The following is a 16,725-nucleotide window of genomic DNA, read 5'->3' on the forward strand; positions in this document are numbered from 1 at the left end:
AGTTTAGAAAGTGAAATGTTTTTCTGTTCTTGTTTGATACAGGATTTCAGCTGCTCATCAGTTTTGGTCTCCTTTGTCATCATTTTTATTTCATAATGCGCCAAATGTTATCAGTGGTGACAGGTCTGGACTGCAGGCAGGTCAGTTTAGCACCCAGACTCTTTTAATACCGAGCAATGCTGTTGTAATACATGTAGAATGTGGTTTGGCATTGTCTTGCTGAAATAAGCAAGACCTTCCCTGAAAAAGACGTCGTCTGGACGGCAGCATATGTTGCCAAAACATGTATATATATCGTTCAGCATTCAGGACACTTTTCCACTTTACCTCAGTCCATTTTAAATGAGCTCGGGCCCAGAGAAGGTGGCAGTGTTTCTGGATCCTGTTTATAAACGGTTTCGTTTTTGCGTTTTAGAGTTTTAACTTGCATTTGTGGATGCAGTGATGAACTGTGTTCACAGACAGTGGTTTTCAGAAGTGTTTCTGAGCCCATGCAGTGATTTCCACTACAGAATCATGTCTGTTTTTAATGCAGTGCTGCCTGAGGGCCCAAAGATCACGGCCAGCAAATACTGGTTTTTGGCCTCGTCTCTTGCATACAGAGATTTCTCCAGATTCTCTGAATCTTTTAATGATATTATGTACTGTAGATGATGAAAAGCAAAAGTTCTTTGCTATTTTATGTTGAGAAACGTTATTCTTGAATTGTTGCGCTATTTGATGGTGCAGTCTTTCACAGAGTGGTGAACCCCTCCTCATCTTTACTTCTGAAAGACTCTGAGATGCTCTTTTATACCCAATCATGTTACTGACCTGTTGCCAATCAACCACAACTTTACACAACTTTACCAGCCAACTTTTTTGGAGCATCAAATTCAAAATGGGCACATATTTTTTTTAAAAAAAAACAAACAAAAAAAAAAAACAATATTTCCCAGTTTCAACATTTGATATGTTGTCTTTGTACTATTTTCAAATGAAAAAGTTTTCTTTGGGGACTATTTTGCTGTTTGTGCCTCGACACAATTAAAAGCTTTTTTTAAAAATGACCTTTCAGGCCCAAAATCTTGATCGGTCAGTTAGTTTATTAGATAGTTTTGCTCGAAAGTTTTGGAATTTAGTTGGTTTTGTTTGTAAGTTTGGACTTTAATCAGTTTAGTTAGTTTTGAAGTCTGGCCACTTTCGTTTTGACACAAAAACAAACTGAGGCAGCTGCCCTGCCTCCACTGCGGAGGAACAGAGCAGACGTACTTCCGGTATTGCGAACACAACACAGACACACTCCGTCGGTTAAACGGTGTGTTCGGTGTCGGAGAGCCCGTCTCTCCGCTTCTCTCTCCGGCTGTGTAGCGCTGACTCTCGGTCTCTCTCCCCGATGGGAACCCGCTCCAGCCGGCTGCAGGCCGCTCCGTCCTCGCCCTCTCTTTCCAAGCGCGGCGGGGTGAAGCGCGAGTCTCGCCGGCTGCGCGGCGGCAGCAGGCCGGCCAGCCTGGCGCTGGACCTGTCGGGCAGTTTCGACCGCGACTCGGAGGCGAACCGGAGCCGCTCGGAGGAAGGCAGCGACTCGGACACGGGGAGTCCCGCAGACCCGCACCACGGGACCCCGGATCAGGATCCGGCTACGGCTCTCCCCGAAACCGGAGAGAAGCCCGAGGAGGAGGAGGAAGGAGAGCCGGGGCAGAGTGCGAGAAGCCCCGGCAGCAGTGAGCGGCTGGCCGCGGAGGAGGACGTGGGGCCTGCGCCGCACCGGACTTTCTCAGAGCGGCTTTCCGGCGGAAGGCACGCCTCGGTCGGCCGCAACGGCGCAGCCAGGGCGGCGAGGGTCAGGAGCCCCCGGCCCGTGTCTGAGGCTTGGATCGGCCTGTACAGAGTCCGACACGGCAGTAAGACAATGTTTATATTTACCACAGACATTCAAAAACAAATATCGGGGTTTTTAAGAGTCGAGTTTACCGTTTACTGAACAACGTACACTTTTAAAAAAGACGAGGCTGAAGTTTGGCTCCCTGTTCGATTTTGTCCCGTTCCACCTTAAATGGTGCAGCATTTACATTTACATGCTGTACCGTTTAAGATGGACCGGGGAAATTCGTTTAAAACGATGGCTACTTTAGTAAAGACGCTTGTTCTGTGCATGGTGAGAGGGTTCTTCATACTGATGTAGAATGTATTGTGTATGGTTCTGTCTAGAACCTTTCTGAAAGTGGATCTGTATAGCACCAGAAAAAAGGATTCTGCTGTTTTTGGTGCCATACAGAATCATATAACTACAACACATTCTTCATCAATCTGAAGAACCATTTCACAGTACAGATAACAGTTTAAGCGTGGAAGAGTTCCTTGAAGAACCGTCTTTTTTAAGGGTGGATGTTGTGCTGAATGCTTATATGGAGCTGAGACCACGCAGGGTTTCCTGTATGGTTTACGTTCAGTTTCAGTCAGAAGCCCCTGGTATGTATTAAAGGAGAATCCCACCAGGTTTTCGAAGATCTGTAGATAACTCACTGTGTGAGGTAATTAGAGAGATTCAGAGTGGTTTGGTGTGAAATGGTTCAGATGTCTTTACAGTGGTGGTGATAGGAACCAGGGGTCGCCATGACTGCAACACAAATATAGACATTTTATTTACTATCCAGAACCACCAGTGAACCTACACGAGTCTTCTGAGTTTATATGGAATGTTGATGATGGAAAATAGTGGAAAATCTGAAATAATAAGTTTTCTGTGGGGACTATTTTGCCTCACAGCGCCCTGCATGTATCCCTCCACCATGAATGGAGTTTAAGTTCTCTAAACTATCATAAAACAGTGTTTCAGTCATCAGGCAGTGAATTCATAACCATTTCATGTAGGAACTTTCTGTGAGGGAGCTTTTAGAGGTGGACGTCTGGTTCCTATCACCACCACTGTGAACAGTTCTGACTCGGTAAGTTTATCTAGAACAGAGCGTTCCACACCAAACCACTCTGAATGACTTAGTTTACATCTGAACAGCTTAATTATGCAGAAATTTACACAAGTCAGTTGAATTGCCCTTCAACATGTAAACTGTGTTGGTTTATTGTTGTGTTGTGATAATTTTTTGTTATGCTTTTCAGCTCCTAGTATGTTTACTAATCATCTATTAACATGTTATGCCCAGGTTTACTGTCATTTTGAATATTCGTCACATTAATTAACAGTGCTGTTTTCTTTTTGAGTTAGGGTTTATGATTTGTTGGGTTTCTCAGTGCTTTTAGAGCTTTTCTGTGGTCGTATACTGAGGATGTTTTGTAGGCAGCCCTTAATATACTTACTAATCACTTATTGAAGTACATGTCCATGTTTAGTGTCCTTTTTGTGCCACTTTTTGGATGTGTGTCACGTCAGTGGAGCCCAGCATTTATTTTTTTTGGAGGTTCTGAAAGTTCTTGATCTAACTGAAGTCTAGTTTGAGAGATTAGAGGAGCTCTATATTAGATAAATATGTATAAACTATGCAGAACACAACTGTTGGAGAATACTGTGCTGTCAAATTAGCTGTATAGAAGAGTTTTTACAAGCGGTTTTGTTGTCTGTGTTCTGTGGACGTCTATGAGAGGGGGTTAGAGGGTCTTTTAAAGGGGAATTCCACCAACATTTCTGCATAATTAAACAATTAAGATGTAAACAGTCGTTCAGAGTGGTTTGCTATGAAACTTACAGAGTCAGAATTGTTCACAGTGGTGGTGATAGGAACCAGACGTCCACCTCTAAAAGCTCCCTCACAGAAAGTTCCTACATGAAATGGTTATAAATTCACTGCCTGATGACTGAGACACTGTTTTATGATAGGGTCAAAACCTTTTATGAAACTTTTTAATGGTGGAGAAGTACGCGCAGGGCGTTTTAAGGCAAAATAGTAATTATTTTCAGATTTTCCACTATTTTCCATCATCAACATTCCATATAAACTCAGAAGACTCGTGTAGGTTCACTGGTGGTTCTGGATAGTAAATAAAATGTCTATATTTGTGTTGTGTTATATCTGAACCAAGGAGGTCAAAATATGTGTAACGTGGGCTTAAAGCTCCACTGTGCTGGTTTGTGGCGTTTTCTCTCGACTGTAATGTGGATTAAACGCTGAACGCGGCTCAGAAAATAAGGCTCTTTGTGTTTGTGAATGGATAATTACGCCGGCGTGTAATTAGGCGAAGGCTTTACTGACATTTCGGACATTCTTGACAGGATGATCTCCTGAGGGACTGGGAGGAACGCTCGGTTCGGTCCTACTGACCCCGCCGGCCCTCGTTATGTTTCTCTGACTTTGAAAGTGCAGTCTGCGGGCCTGTTCAGACTGAATCCGCGCCTCTCCAAGAGGAAGTGAGTCAGATTTAAGGTGTCGAAATAGAGCGACTCATGGAAGTTCTTAGGAACAAGTCATTTTCCCACATTCTTCGGCAGGAAATGGGTCAAACGCCGCAGGCAGCCGTCCAGTGAGACTGAGCGCAGGGAAAATGGGCCATCAGGCCAAATCGGATGCCCCAGCGTTTACCCCAGCGGGCACTGCGCTCCCGTGCTTTGATGTCAGTTGGAAAACTAATAATTTTAAGGTCATCATACTCATTGATTTGACCTCGGACGAACGTTTGAGGCAGCGGTCAGGAGTAGGGGTGGATGATGTGGCAAAAATATTATATCATGATACTGTAAGACATTTTCGTGATGCATGATTTACGTTATATTTAGTTTTTCTGAGATGTAATAAGTTGGAACAGACAAAATAGAACCTGTTGTGCCACATACAAATACTATTGTAGCAAAAATAATAATAATAGTAAGTCTAATATATATAATAATAATAATAATAATAATAATAATAATAATAAATCTACAACTACAGTGATTTTTATTCCGTATTACGAACTTTCTACTCACTTTGTAATGAAACATGTAGTTAGTCAGTGTCCTTTAAGGACTGAAGATATTCATGATATGTTCAGACAAGCATATTCTGACATAATTTATCACGATAATGATAAAATATCGTCCTATCGCCCAGCCCTGGTCAGGAGTCTCATTCCCAAGCAAACTTTATGTGAAGATTTGCAAACTTAAAACTATTATGGGGATAATTTGACAAAAGGGTTCCAGGGCTGCTACAAACGACTGTTTTCATAATCGATTAGTCTGTCCATTGTGGCTTCAGTTAATTGATTTAGTCGAGAAATGAAAACCTGCAGATTGTCTGATCGTATTTAATTCAGCACATTACAAATACAGGATGATTTTTCATTTATACAAAAAAAATAAGTAATACACATCAAACACCTCCCCCTGTCTTCTTATTCATATTTTCTAAAATGGCTTTTATCAAGAGCAGCAGATTTTCTGCATCACTCAAATTAGATTTTTTGAAAGGTGCAAAAAAGACAACGACAAAATAAATAAATAAAGGAACAACACAAACTAATCTTACACTGCAGTCCAAGAAAGGCCACTTTTCCGTATTGCTACTCTGTTGATGAAGTAAGAATAAATGAAGAAGCTTCTGTGCGGTCGTTAACGTCGTGTAATGAAACGCTCTATCACAGATCACACACTGAGGTGCTGCGCCTTGCAGTTTTTGCGTGTTTAATGATCGGATCACGTTTGAGTTTCACTCGACCACATGAAAAGCCAGGTGTGAACACCCCCAGGACACACTGCGAACGCATTATGCATCTGCCGCATGCTGACCAGCGGGAGAGAGCATAAACAATGCAGCGAAAGACGGAGGATACGTGAGGCTGAAGTTCTGCCAAAACCGACAGCCTTTGTCCTCTCTGAGCCAAATGAAGCGTCCAAGCTGAGCTTGTCCACTCGTATCATTACAGCAACAAGAGTAAAGTAAACTTAGAGGTGTGTGTTGTAAAAATGAGGAGTGTAGTGAAACGTGTAAATTGAATCCAGCCAGAGTTTATCCATATACGATCTGGACATGAAACATGTTAATGCAAAGTGTAAACAGGCTGTAAAGACTAATTTATGCTCAACATTAAATATGGATATGGAGCCTTCTGTTCGTACGCTGTGATGATCTGGAGTCCATAAAATAAAAACGTAACGTACGTGACACACGTCAGAGATTCCAGCCAACAGGAGTGACGTTCTGACATCTCGAAGGCGTGTTGTAGCTTGTGCAGCGCATGGAAAGCAACTGCAGTTGTCTTGCTCCTGTGAGAGATATATATAATAATATAATATATATATAATGTTTTTTTTTCTCAGTTTAGTTGTGTCCAATTCCACCCACTAGTTCTGACTGGCACTATGTGGGCAAAATCTGGCACAGACTTTCTCCCAGACCCGTGAAGCTCCACCACATCGTTCCAAACTGGTGCTAACACAAAGTCTTTGTACAGCTGAATGTGCTCGGAGAACAACGCTAACCGCCGGTTCTGTTACATCAGCTAACAGACGCCTGCGCTGCCTACATCGACAGTGACGTTCTGCAGTGCCGGCGAAAATCTAAATTTCTAACCAGCATGCGTAGTTTTGAGTCCAGCATGCATCAGGGCCGCAACTTAGTTGACCGCAACCATAGTTTTGATTAACAGCTCCGCAGGCTTTCAGGAGAGCGACACAGAGAAACTTGTTCATGCATGTGTTACAAGCAGAGTTGATCACTGTAATGATCATCTTACTGGACTTCCTAACAAAACAGTACATTCTTTACAACTCGTACAAAATGCATGACCGTGTCTGTCTGTTTATGATCTCAGATCTGCAGATTCTGACCTTCTGAACTCCTTCAGTAAAACACAGAAAACATGGAGAGACTCTTTCAGTTATTCTGCTTCCAAACTGTGGAGCTCAGTTCAGCTTTTATTAGACAGTCGAGCTCAGAGCTCACTTTTAATGAACACCTGAAAACGCAGCTCTTTAACTCAGAGCTTCATTGAACTCTCGTGGTTTTTATCTTTTAATTTGATCTGTGTCATTTTTCTGAAATGATACTAAATTAATGCTTATTTTTTGTATTACTGTTATGCTTTATCATCGGTCTGTAAAGGGCTTTGAGCTGCCACCGGCATGAGAAGTGCTATATAAATAAAAAAATATCACTATATATAAATATTTAATGTTTTATATACATTACTATATATAAAATATTAACACTAACTGCAAATTCTGTCATCTAATGGACGCTCACGTTAGCCAGCATCGTGCTGAGTGATGGGGGGAGAGGGAGGACCATCCTAGAGAGAGAGAGAACAGTTATGCCTTCTTAGACTCACACTTACGGATGGCTGTGGCATCACTAGGGCCTGAATTTGTGATCTCCTGACTGAAAAGACCAGTTAGCCACAGTAGTTCTGTTTTAGAGCTCTTTTTAATTCAGTGGTCAAATCTGAGTAAGTGTTTCTCCAACTGTTCCTGTAACAGCACTGTATTAAGGGCTGTTGTGGCTTGTCTGCTTCCTTGTCTGGGTCTGATGAGTGATTCATGTGTTTTTTGTTGTTTTTTTTCCTTTTTCCTCCGTCAGCAATCCGTTGCCCCTTTTGCACCAAGCCGTTCCCCGGAGGCCGAATCGAGGAGCACCTACTGAGCTGCCTCACCTCTCCACCTCTGCCTTACAACAGTGAGTAATCTGTTTCTCCAGTTCTCCTTTTACACCTCTGTTTCTCCGAACCTCTACTGTCGACGCCTCATAGCGCACCGTATCTTCCTTTTGCCCTCCCTGCAGCGGACGTGCTCAGTAGAGACAGCGGAGAGTGCTCCATATGCCTCGAAGATCTGCTTCAGGGAGACACCATCGCCCGCCTGGCCTGCCTATGCGTCTACCACAAGAAGTAACTATGATCCCTACTCTGTTCATCATAATGAAACCACGGCATCAGTGTCAAACTCAGTCGGTAAAAGGGCCAAATTAAAAATCTCATCAGATCTGGGGGCCAGAGAGAAAATGTTTTCATTTCATTTTTAATTAATGTTGTGCTGTAATCCGAACTGGTCATTGTATTTTGCGTTAGGAATGATCCGAATGGTGAACATTTACTGGGCTTTCTGTTCTGCTTCTGTCCAGATGCATCGACTCCTGGAGCATGGTGAAGCCTTGTTGTCCAGAGCATCCTTTTGATTGACTTCAGTTCTACTCCGCACCTGCTTGACTCAGGTGAGCTCGTGTTACAGCAGAAGTTTGCTGAAAACTAGTTTCTTTAAACACCTTTTTAAAGTGTAATCCTGTGTTCACACCAGCAGAGACTTTACGCCTCTCGTGGCCCTAATTGACCTATTGGCATTCACCAAAAACATACAGTGAAATACATCTAAATTTTATTGTACTGATATTTGCTGTTCAGCTTATTGATCAAAATTTATTTGCCATGTTTGAGCCGCTCTCATTTCACTAATTACATTTATTCTGATGGATGCATTAAAATGTATTAAAGAGATAAACGACAGGACAGTCAGTTGGTTATGTTGCGATCTACATCCACAAAGCTGCAGTCTGTGGAGGCGTTTCCTCTGTTTACTCCCACTCACTCTCAGGTTTTTAAATCGAGGGGAAGGGTGTCTGACTCAGTTCCCGCTGGTGATCGCTTTGCTGCTAATTTGCATGAAGTCAAACTTCGTTACTTCGCCCATAACTCATACGCCCATAGCTTTAACGGGTATTCAACTCAGAACAGCTGCAGCAAAGGGGAAAATGCAGCACACAGGCTGCTCAGGCTCTACTGTTTTTCTGCCACCCAGCTGGGCTACTGAAGCTCATTACATTATGCCCTCCTTCAAAATAAGAGTCCCAGACCAACTAAGAACTCAGTGCCTAACTACACTCAATGACAGTAGTTATCGTTACTGTGATAAATTGTCGTATTATTAAACGGATAGTTGGCTGAGTCGCGTTCATAGCCGTTGTTTAAAAAAAAAAACACTTGTTTATGTTGATTATTCTAAGTTATTAATAATAATTATTATTATGATTTTTTGAAAAGTGTGTTTCATCGTAGTTTATGTTGGCTGCCATTTTCTAAAAGCAATAAGACACTTGAGGCCATGCATTACAGTGATTTTTCACAGGGAGGAGTGAATGAACGAGAGATACAATCATGGAGGAGCTGTATGATATATACATTCAGGAGGGTTTTTACTGATATATATATATATATATATATATATATATATATATATATATATATATATATATATATATATACATACACACACACATACATTCAGGAGGGTTTATTTCTCCACTTCGCGTTGTGCCTAAGAGCGCCCTTCCCCATGATATAACCACAGTAACGCATAGTCTCTCGTGGCTTATTGCTTTAGTCTGTCTCTCTAAACATATAGTCATTGGTAGTTAAACCACACTTCCCAACTGCATGTTTGCCTACTAGTAAAATGAGTCCTGTTTATGTGGACTGTGTGCAGCGCAGTGTGTAATGTTGAATAAAAATTATCGTATTAATTTTGATATTTTTTAATGTGGTGTTCCAATAAACACCTCTTCACTTTCTGAAATGAAAAAGCTGACCACTGTTAACATTTTGGTCACTGTTCTAGGAGACCACGCCCCGGCCAGCTACGTTGATCCGATGAAGAGAGGATCGAGGGGAATAAAACAAACCGAAACGAAACGAGCGAGAAACGCTGAATGTGAGCTGGAGCCGAGACAGCCTGCTTTTCTGTGCTGTAGAGTGCTTGCTTGGACAAAAACGGGGTCTTGCTAGGCTTGCTTTTCCTCTCGTCACTCTCCGCTCGGAGACTCCCGAGTGAATCTGCCAGACTCAACGGGACCTCGAAGCAAAACAGAGAGAGAAGAAGAAAATGACAAAAAAAACAAAGAAAACCAAACAAAATAACAAAAAATGGAGCAAATAAGTTACCAGAGGACAGTGGACGTGAGTTCCAGTGGATGTTGTTCGTCCCATAGCAGAGTTGTGGGCTCGTTTTGAGGGCTGATGTGCGCCCCCTGCTGTGGGTTCATGATTGGGGTGTGTTCATTATTATTTTTTAAAGGAACGCTGGAGAAGAGCAGTTGAATTTTGTATGCATGGATTAGACTTTGCACAGGGGACCCTCTGAGGCATGAGGAGGATGCTTTGGTGATTTTCGGGGATGAAATCGGAGTGCTGTTCTCCGTCCGCCCCCTTTACTGTATCTAACATTTCATAAGCGGAGTGATGTTTCATGCAGTGTGGATTCACACTCTTAAAAACAATGGTTACTCAGTGGTCCTCAGTTCCAGGGATGGTGTTTAGTTAAAGCTTTGAAAAGGTTCTCATTTACACAGTGGTTCTTTAAAACAGAGGTTCCCAACTTTTTTGACAACGTGGACCAAATCGCAGCCTCGTTTTTGGCCTGTTGCGATCATGAAATCTTAACTAAGTGCTGTGTAAATAATTGTGATGCAACTATAAAAATGCAAATAATGCAAACCAAAACTGGCCGAGTCAACCGATTAGCGATCTTCTGTTTCTAGCTCTTGATGCTTCTCAACGGATGACAAACGCAATGCGAGCGCGATTAATAACAAATAAACAAACGTCGCTCAGCGCCGCCCTCTAAAGGCGTCATAAACAAACATTGAATAAACAAACGCCGCTCAGCGCCGCCCTCTAAAGGCGTCATCAACAACCATCAAATAAACAAACGCCGCTTAGCGCCGCCCTCTAAAGGCGTCATTAACAACCATCAAATAAACAAACGTCGCTCAGCGCCGCCCTCTAAAGGCGTCATAAACAAACATTGAATAAACAAACGCCGCTTAGCGCCGCCCTCTAAAGGCGTCATAAACAAACATTGAATAAACAAACGCCGCTTAGCGCCGCCCTCTAAAGGCGTCATTAACAACCATCAAATAAACAAACGTCGCTCAGCGCCGCCCTCTAAAGGCGTCATAAACAAACATTGAATAAACAAACGCCGCTTAGCGCCGCCCTCTAAAGGCGTCATTAACAACCATCAAATACACAAACGTCGCTCAGCGCCGCCCTCTAAAGGCGTCATTAACAACCATCAAATACACAAACGTCGCTCAGCGCCGCCCTCTAAAGGCGTCATTAACAACCATCAAATAAACAAACGTCGCTCAGCGCCGCCCTCTAAAGGCGTCATAAACAAACATTGAATAAACAAACGCCGCTTAGCGCCGCCCTCTAAAGGCGTCATTAACAACCATCAAATAAACAAACGTCGCTCAGCGCCGCCCTCTAAAGGCGTCATAAACAAACATTGAATAAACAAACGCCGCTTAGCGCCGCCCTCTAAAGGCGTCATTAACAACCATCAAATACACAAACGTCGCTCAGCGCCGCCCTCTAAAGGCGTCATTAACAACCATCAAATACACAAACGCCGCTCAGCGCCGCCCTCTAAAGGCGTCATTAACAACCATCAAATAAACAAACGTCGCTCAGCGCCGCCCTCTAAAGGCGTCATCAACAACCATCAAATAAACAAACGCCGCTCAGCGCCGCCCTCTAAAGGCGTCATCAACAACCATCAAATAAACAAACGCCGCTCAGCGCCGCCCTCTAAAGGCGTCATAAACAAACATTGAATAAACAAACGCCGCTCAGCACCGCCCTCTAAAGGCATCATAAACAAACATTGAATAAACAAACGTCGCTCAGCGCCGCCCTCTAAAGGCGTCATTAACAGCCATCAGGTCTAAAGGCCTGCTATATAGCTACACAGGTAGTATGTTCTTGGCGTCCACCCTGTTACGCAGCCTTGTTTTGGTGACTGTCGGGTTAAAAATCCGGCCTGTATGGATGGAAAAGATGAGAACTTCGTCACTTTTCACCAGCTGTTAACTAACGAAACAAACAGTCTTTTAAAGCGGATAACGCTGCGCACATGCACGAGGCCATGGCCCAGCGGCTGGGAACGTCTGCTTTAAAGAACCACCCTTTGAAAAGTCATTAAGAAAGCAAAAGTGTTTTTTCCACAGCGTCGCTTTAAAGAACCCTTTATTTTTAGGAGTAGATGGTCTGAAATCATCTTTCAGGTCAGCTGGAGTTTTGCTGGACTTTGCCAGTAGAGCTTTGCTTAGCAATGCGCCGATCCAATACAGTGGGTCAGTATCGTCACCGGTCCTGACCGTATTAAACTTCGGTCAGACTTGATCAATCGACTATCGATTCTGCTAATAATACGGCTAATACAGCTAATAATTATGACAATAAAACATGTTTTTGTTGATTTTTCTAAGTAAAAAGAAGTTAACGTATCCTCTATGGAGAACATGGTGCGTTTAAATACAGAACCACAAAGTAAAAGTGTGGCCAGTGCAAAAGTTATGGCACCTTTTATATTTTGTTTCTTTTTCCCCAGTATGTTGAAAGATAAAGGAACAAAGAAAGAAAATGTGAGCTAAAATAAGCAAAAAAAAAAAGTCATATGAAGTTCCCTGTAGGGAGTGTGTTAACTTAATTTTGACTTAGAAAATCAACAAGACATGTCATTTAACTTTTAATAGGAGTGCCAAACCTTTTTTATTTATTTGTTGATTTTTTCTCTGCAGATTTTTGAGTGACCAAAAAAAAATGAGGTCACGTTTTGGAGTGAACTCTTCCGTTGAAACAGCACATTATATGAGGTTTACACACAAAATATCAAGTCTGTAGTCAGTATTGGTTCAGGAATCAGTATCGGGAGACCAAGTGGGATCGGGGTGAGCCCAGTTTGGCTAAGTGGTTGTGGTGCATGTTTAGAGAGAGAGATGTGGACGAATGGGACCTTGGAGTCCCGATGACCCCACTTCACCTTTTGGCCTCTCTCTCTGAGCGCTTGTTTGGTTTGATGGAAACATGCAGCAGAAGAAAATATCGACGTTTGTGCTCCTCTGTGCATCAGATTTGGCCCCTGAACTCCCACATCGGGGTCTCTGGAGGTGTTTGTGTGTGTGAGAGAACCAGGCCATCTGCTCAGAGGCTGTGTGTATGTGAAGCCGGGCTGCCATATGGCCCACACGCTTAGCCTGAGGACGGAGCCTGCGGACAGCTGAGGTCTGAATATTACATTATTACCCACCCGGCAGGGGGCTGGCAGTAAAGGAATAATCAGTTCAAAAATCAGACTTACCCCGTTTTCTCTCCTCACCCCAAATGTAGTCGACCAGCCAAGACGTTTGGTTTCTTAGTTTCAGCACTGGAGCTAAGAGGCTAATGCAAAAAACAATTAACTAATTAGCATCATGCTAACTCAAAACAGGATTGTTCACAGTGGTGGTGATAGGAACCAGACGTCCACCTCTAAAAGCTCCCTCACAGAAAGTTCCTACATGAAATGGTTATGAATTCACTGCCTGATGACTGAGACACTGTTTTATGATAGTTTAGAGAACTTAAACTCCATTCATGGTGGAGGGATACATGCAGGGCGCTGTGAGGCAAAATAGTCCCCAAAGAAAACTTATTATTTCAGATTTTCCACTATTTTCCATCATCAACATTCCATATAAACTCAGAAGACTCGTGTAGGTTCACTGGTGGTTCTGGATAGTAAATAAAATGTCTATATTTGTGTTGTAGTCATGGCGACCCCTGGTTCCTATCACCACCACTGTAAAGACATCTGAACCATTTCACACCAAACCACTCTGAACCACTCTGATTACATCTCACACACTGAATAATGGAGGAATTGTGTGAATTAGATATTTCTTCAAACTATCCCTTTAATAGTATTTGTCACCACACTCGGCTTAGTGTTGGTCAGCACCTCAGGTATAGTTTTGGCCAATCATATGCATGTTTAGAGTTGACTGATGCCGATTGATGCCGCCTAAGCTGCACTTAAGACTACATGGATTTTCAGTGCCATTGACAGCAGTGAATGCAAAACAAAGGGCTATTACATTGCTAGCATGAGCGTCGCCCCTGAAGGACTGGATGATGAGATGGGCCTAAATGAAGAACACAGTAATGACTGTAAGCATTTCAGCCGTGGAGACGTGTTTGTTTTGAAGGTGGGGGTGGGGAAAGTGGGCTAGCGAGCTCTGATTTAGCTCATCAGACTTGCTCACCTAAAACTGTCTGAGGTGCTGAGGAGGAACAGAAAGTGAAATCACTGAATTTCCCCTTTAACGTTAACCACAGAACCCTCAAGTGCTCCTGCTGCACATGCTGCGTGCAGCAGGCCCTAACGCTCGAATCAGATTAGCTTTGATCCGATTTCCGCCAAGCTGTCGGCATGTGACCCGAGACGGATTTGTATAGAATTGCAGTAGAGACTTTTGGACCCTCTGGATTGGATCTTTGTCAGCTGTGTTAAAGGGGAAATTCACCAATTTTCAGAATGTCTATGATTAAATGGTTGAGAAATAAACAGAGTGGTTCAGAGTGGTTTGGTGTGAAACGCTCTGTTCTAGAGAAACTTACCGAGTCAGAACTGTTCACAGTGGTGGTGATAGGAACCAGACGTCCACCTCTAAAAGCTCCCTCACAGAAAGTTCCTACATGAAATGGTTATGAATTCACTGCCTGATGACTGAGACACTGTTCTATGATAGTTTAGAGAACTTAAACTCCATTCATGGTGGAGGGATACATGCAGGGCGCTGTGAGGCAAAATAGTCCCCAGAGAAAACTTATTATTTCAAATTTTCCACTATTTTCCATCATCAACATTCCATATAAACTCAAAAGACTCGTGTAGGTTCACTGGTGGTTCTGGATAGTAAATAAAATGTCTGTATTTGTGTTGTAGTCATGGCGACCCCTGGTTCCTATCACACTCAACCACTAGTTATACAGAAATTTTGAAAAATCAGTTGAAATTCATCTTTAACGCTCTTCAGTATTTGAAGAGTTGACGTTATTACAGTTCTCATTGTTTTATCACAGATGAGTCCAGTTCTGGTTCTGAAGAGCCTCCAGGACCAGAGTTGGGTGGCTGTGGAAGTGCCATGACTAGTCTGTCCTCTAGGGGGCAGTGCAACACCTTCTCTGCTCCAGTCTCGGTCCATTTCTTTTGGTGTTTTTCATGTTCTACCGCATCTAATTCATCTATCAGATCATAAACAAACCCTTCCCCATCTGAAGTTGGGGTGTAAAAGCAGGAAAAATGGGCCGGGATTGATGAACACTGAATTAGAGAACACCAGAAATGCCTGGTTTTGTGTTGGAGTGCCAGAATGGCGCCTAGAAGCCTGGATTTTGTCCTTTTTTGTTCATAACAGCATGACAGAGTGTTAGAAACCAGACTTAGTAAGATTATTTTGAATTACTTAAAAGATTTGAGGCAGGTATGATGATGTTAGCACCATGTTAGTGCTCACCTGAGCTACTACAAAGCAAACTTCAGACACCAAACATGCCTTGGCTGACCAACTACATCATAGGTAGGACTGGAAAATGGGGTAAATTAGATTTTTTGTACCCAGTTAGCTCAAAGCGTTAGCCCCCTGCCCCTCTGTGTAAAGTCTGGGGTGGAACTAAACCTCAGTCTCCTGACGTTACTGTCCTAAACAGGGGCCTGGCTAAACTCCAAAGGCCACATTTGTTTGTGTTTTTGTTTTATTTTCCTTTTTTTTCATATGTATACTGTATGCAAATAACACAGAATGAAATGTTACGTTGGTTATTGTTGCAGAGTTTCAGTGTTTTGCTCAACTCGAGGAGTTAAAATATGAGTTTTATAACGTGTTTAAGGTCGGTATAACGGCGGCATCTGCATCCCCAGATATAGACAATCTTGCCTTCATTCTGCTAATGAACAATTGAATATTTATTTATTAAAGTGTATATATGTATCACATTTCAGAAATGGCCTGGTCTTCTGTTCGTCCATGATGCTGTTTCTAGGCCCAGATCTTTTGTATGTCTGGAAACAAAGTTGTTTTTATATGTATTTTTTACAATAAATATGCTTAAGTGTGAGAGCGCTCGTCCCTCGTGCTTGATTTTGCACTTATTTATACCTTTTTCAGAGCCTCTACAAAAAAAATAGTCACATGAATTGCACGTGACAAGTTATTGTACACTCACTGTCCATTTTATCAGCTCCACTTACTATATAGGTGCACTTTGTAGTTCTACAGTTACAGACTGTAGTCCATCTGTTTCTCTGATACTTTGTTACCCTGTTCCTCAGTGGTCAGGACCCCCATGGACCCTCACAGAGCAGGTACTATTTGGGTGGTGGATCATTCTCAGCACTGCAGTAACACTGACGTGGTGGTGGTGTGTTAGTGTGTGTTGCGCTGGTCTGAGTGGATCAGACACAGCAGTGCTGCTGGAGTTTTTAAACACCTCAGTGTCGCTGCTGGACTGAGAATAGTCCACCAACCAAAAATATCCAGCCAACAGCGTCCTGTGGGCAGCGTCCTGTGACCACTGATGAAGGACTAGAGGATGACCAACACAAACTGTGCAGCAGCAGATGAGCTATCATCTCTGACTTTACATCTACAAGGTGGACTGACAAGGTAGGAGTGTCTAATAGAGTGGACAGTGAGTGGACACAGTGTTTAAAAACTCCAGCAGCACTGCTGTGTCTGATCCACTCATACCAGTGCAACACACACTAACACACCACCACCACGTCAGTGTTACTGCAGTGCTGAGAATGATCCACCACCCTAATAGTACCTGCTCTGTGAGGGTCCATGGGGGTCCTGACCACTGAGGAACAGGGTAACAAAGTATCAGAGAAACAGATGGACTACAGTCTGTAACTGTAGAACTACAAAGTGAACCTATACGGTCAGTGGAGCTGATAAAGTGAGTGTAGAAAAACCTACACTGCGAAAATATACTGGCAAGTGA

General features: G+C 42.8%; 1 protein-coding gene across 1 annotated transcript; it reads left to right on the forward strand.

Annotated features, from left to right (window-relative positions):
* The first annotated feature begins 1,108 nt into the window (after positions 1 to 1,108).
* Positions 1,109 to 9,766, forward strand: zgc:66427 (uncharacterized protein LOC406256 homolog). Its single transcript, XM_036597608.1, has 5 exons — positions 1,109 to 1,883; positions 7,488 to 7,583; positions 7,689 to 7,794; positions 8,028 to 8,117; positions 9,515 to 9,766. Exons 1-4 carry the CDS (start codon positions 1,376 to 1,378, stop codon positions 8,083 to 8,085), a joined length of 768 nt encoding a protein of 255 aa, XP_036453501.1. The 5' UTR covers positions 1,109 to 1,375; the 3' UTR covers positions 8,086 to 8,117; positions 9,515 to 9,766.
* Positions 9,767 to 16,725: the final 6,959 nt, after the last annotated feature.

The sequence above is a fragment of the Colossoma macropomum genome, unplaced genomic scaffold (genome assembly GCF_904425465.1).
Source record: "Colossoma macropomum unplaced genomic scaffold, Colossoma_macropomum, whole genome shotgun sequence".
Taxonomy (NCBI): domain Eukaryota; kingdom Metazoa; phylum Chordata; class Actinopteri; order Characiformes; family Serrasalmidae; genus Colossoma; species Colossoma macropomum.

Excerpts from the sequence above, each read along its gene's own strand:
- zgc:66427 (XM_036597608.1), top strand. The coding sequence starts at position 1,376 with ATGGGAACCCGCTCCAGCCGGCTGCAGGCCGCTCCGTCCTCGCCCTCT. Across the intron at positions 7,584-7,688 it reads TCCACCTCTGCCTTACAACA|CGGACGTGCTCAGTAGAGAC; the intron begins GTGAGTAATCTG and ends CCCTCCCTGCAG. Across the intron at positions 7,795-8,027 it reads CTATGCGTCTACCACAAGAA|ATGCATCGACTCCTGGAGCA; the intron begins GTAACTATGATC and ends GCTTCTGTCCAG.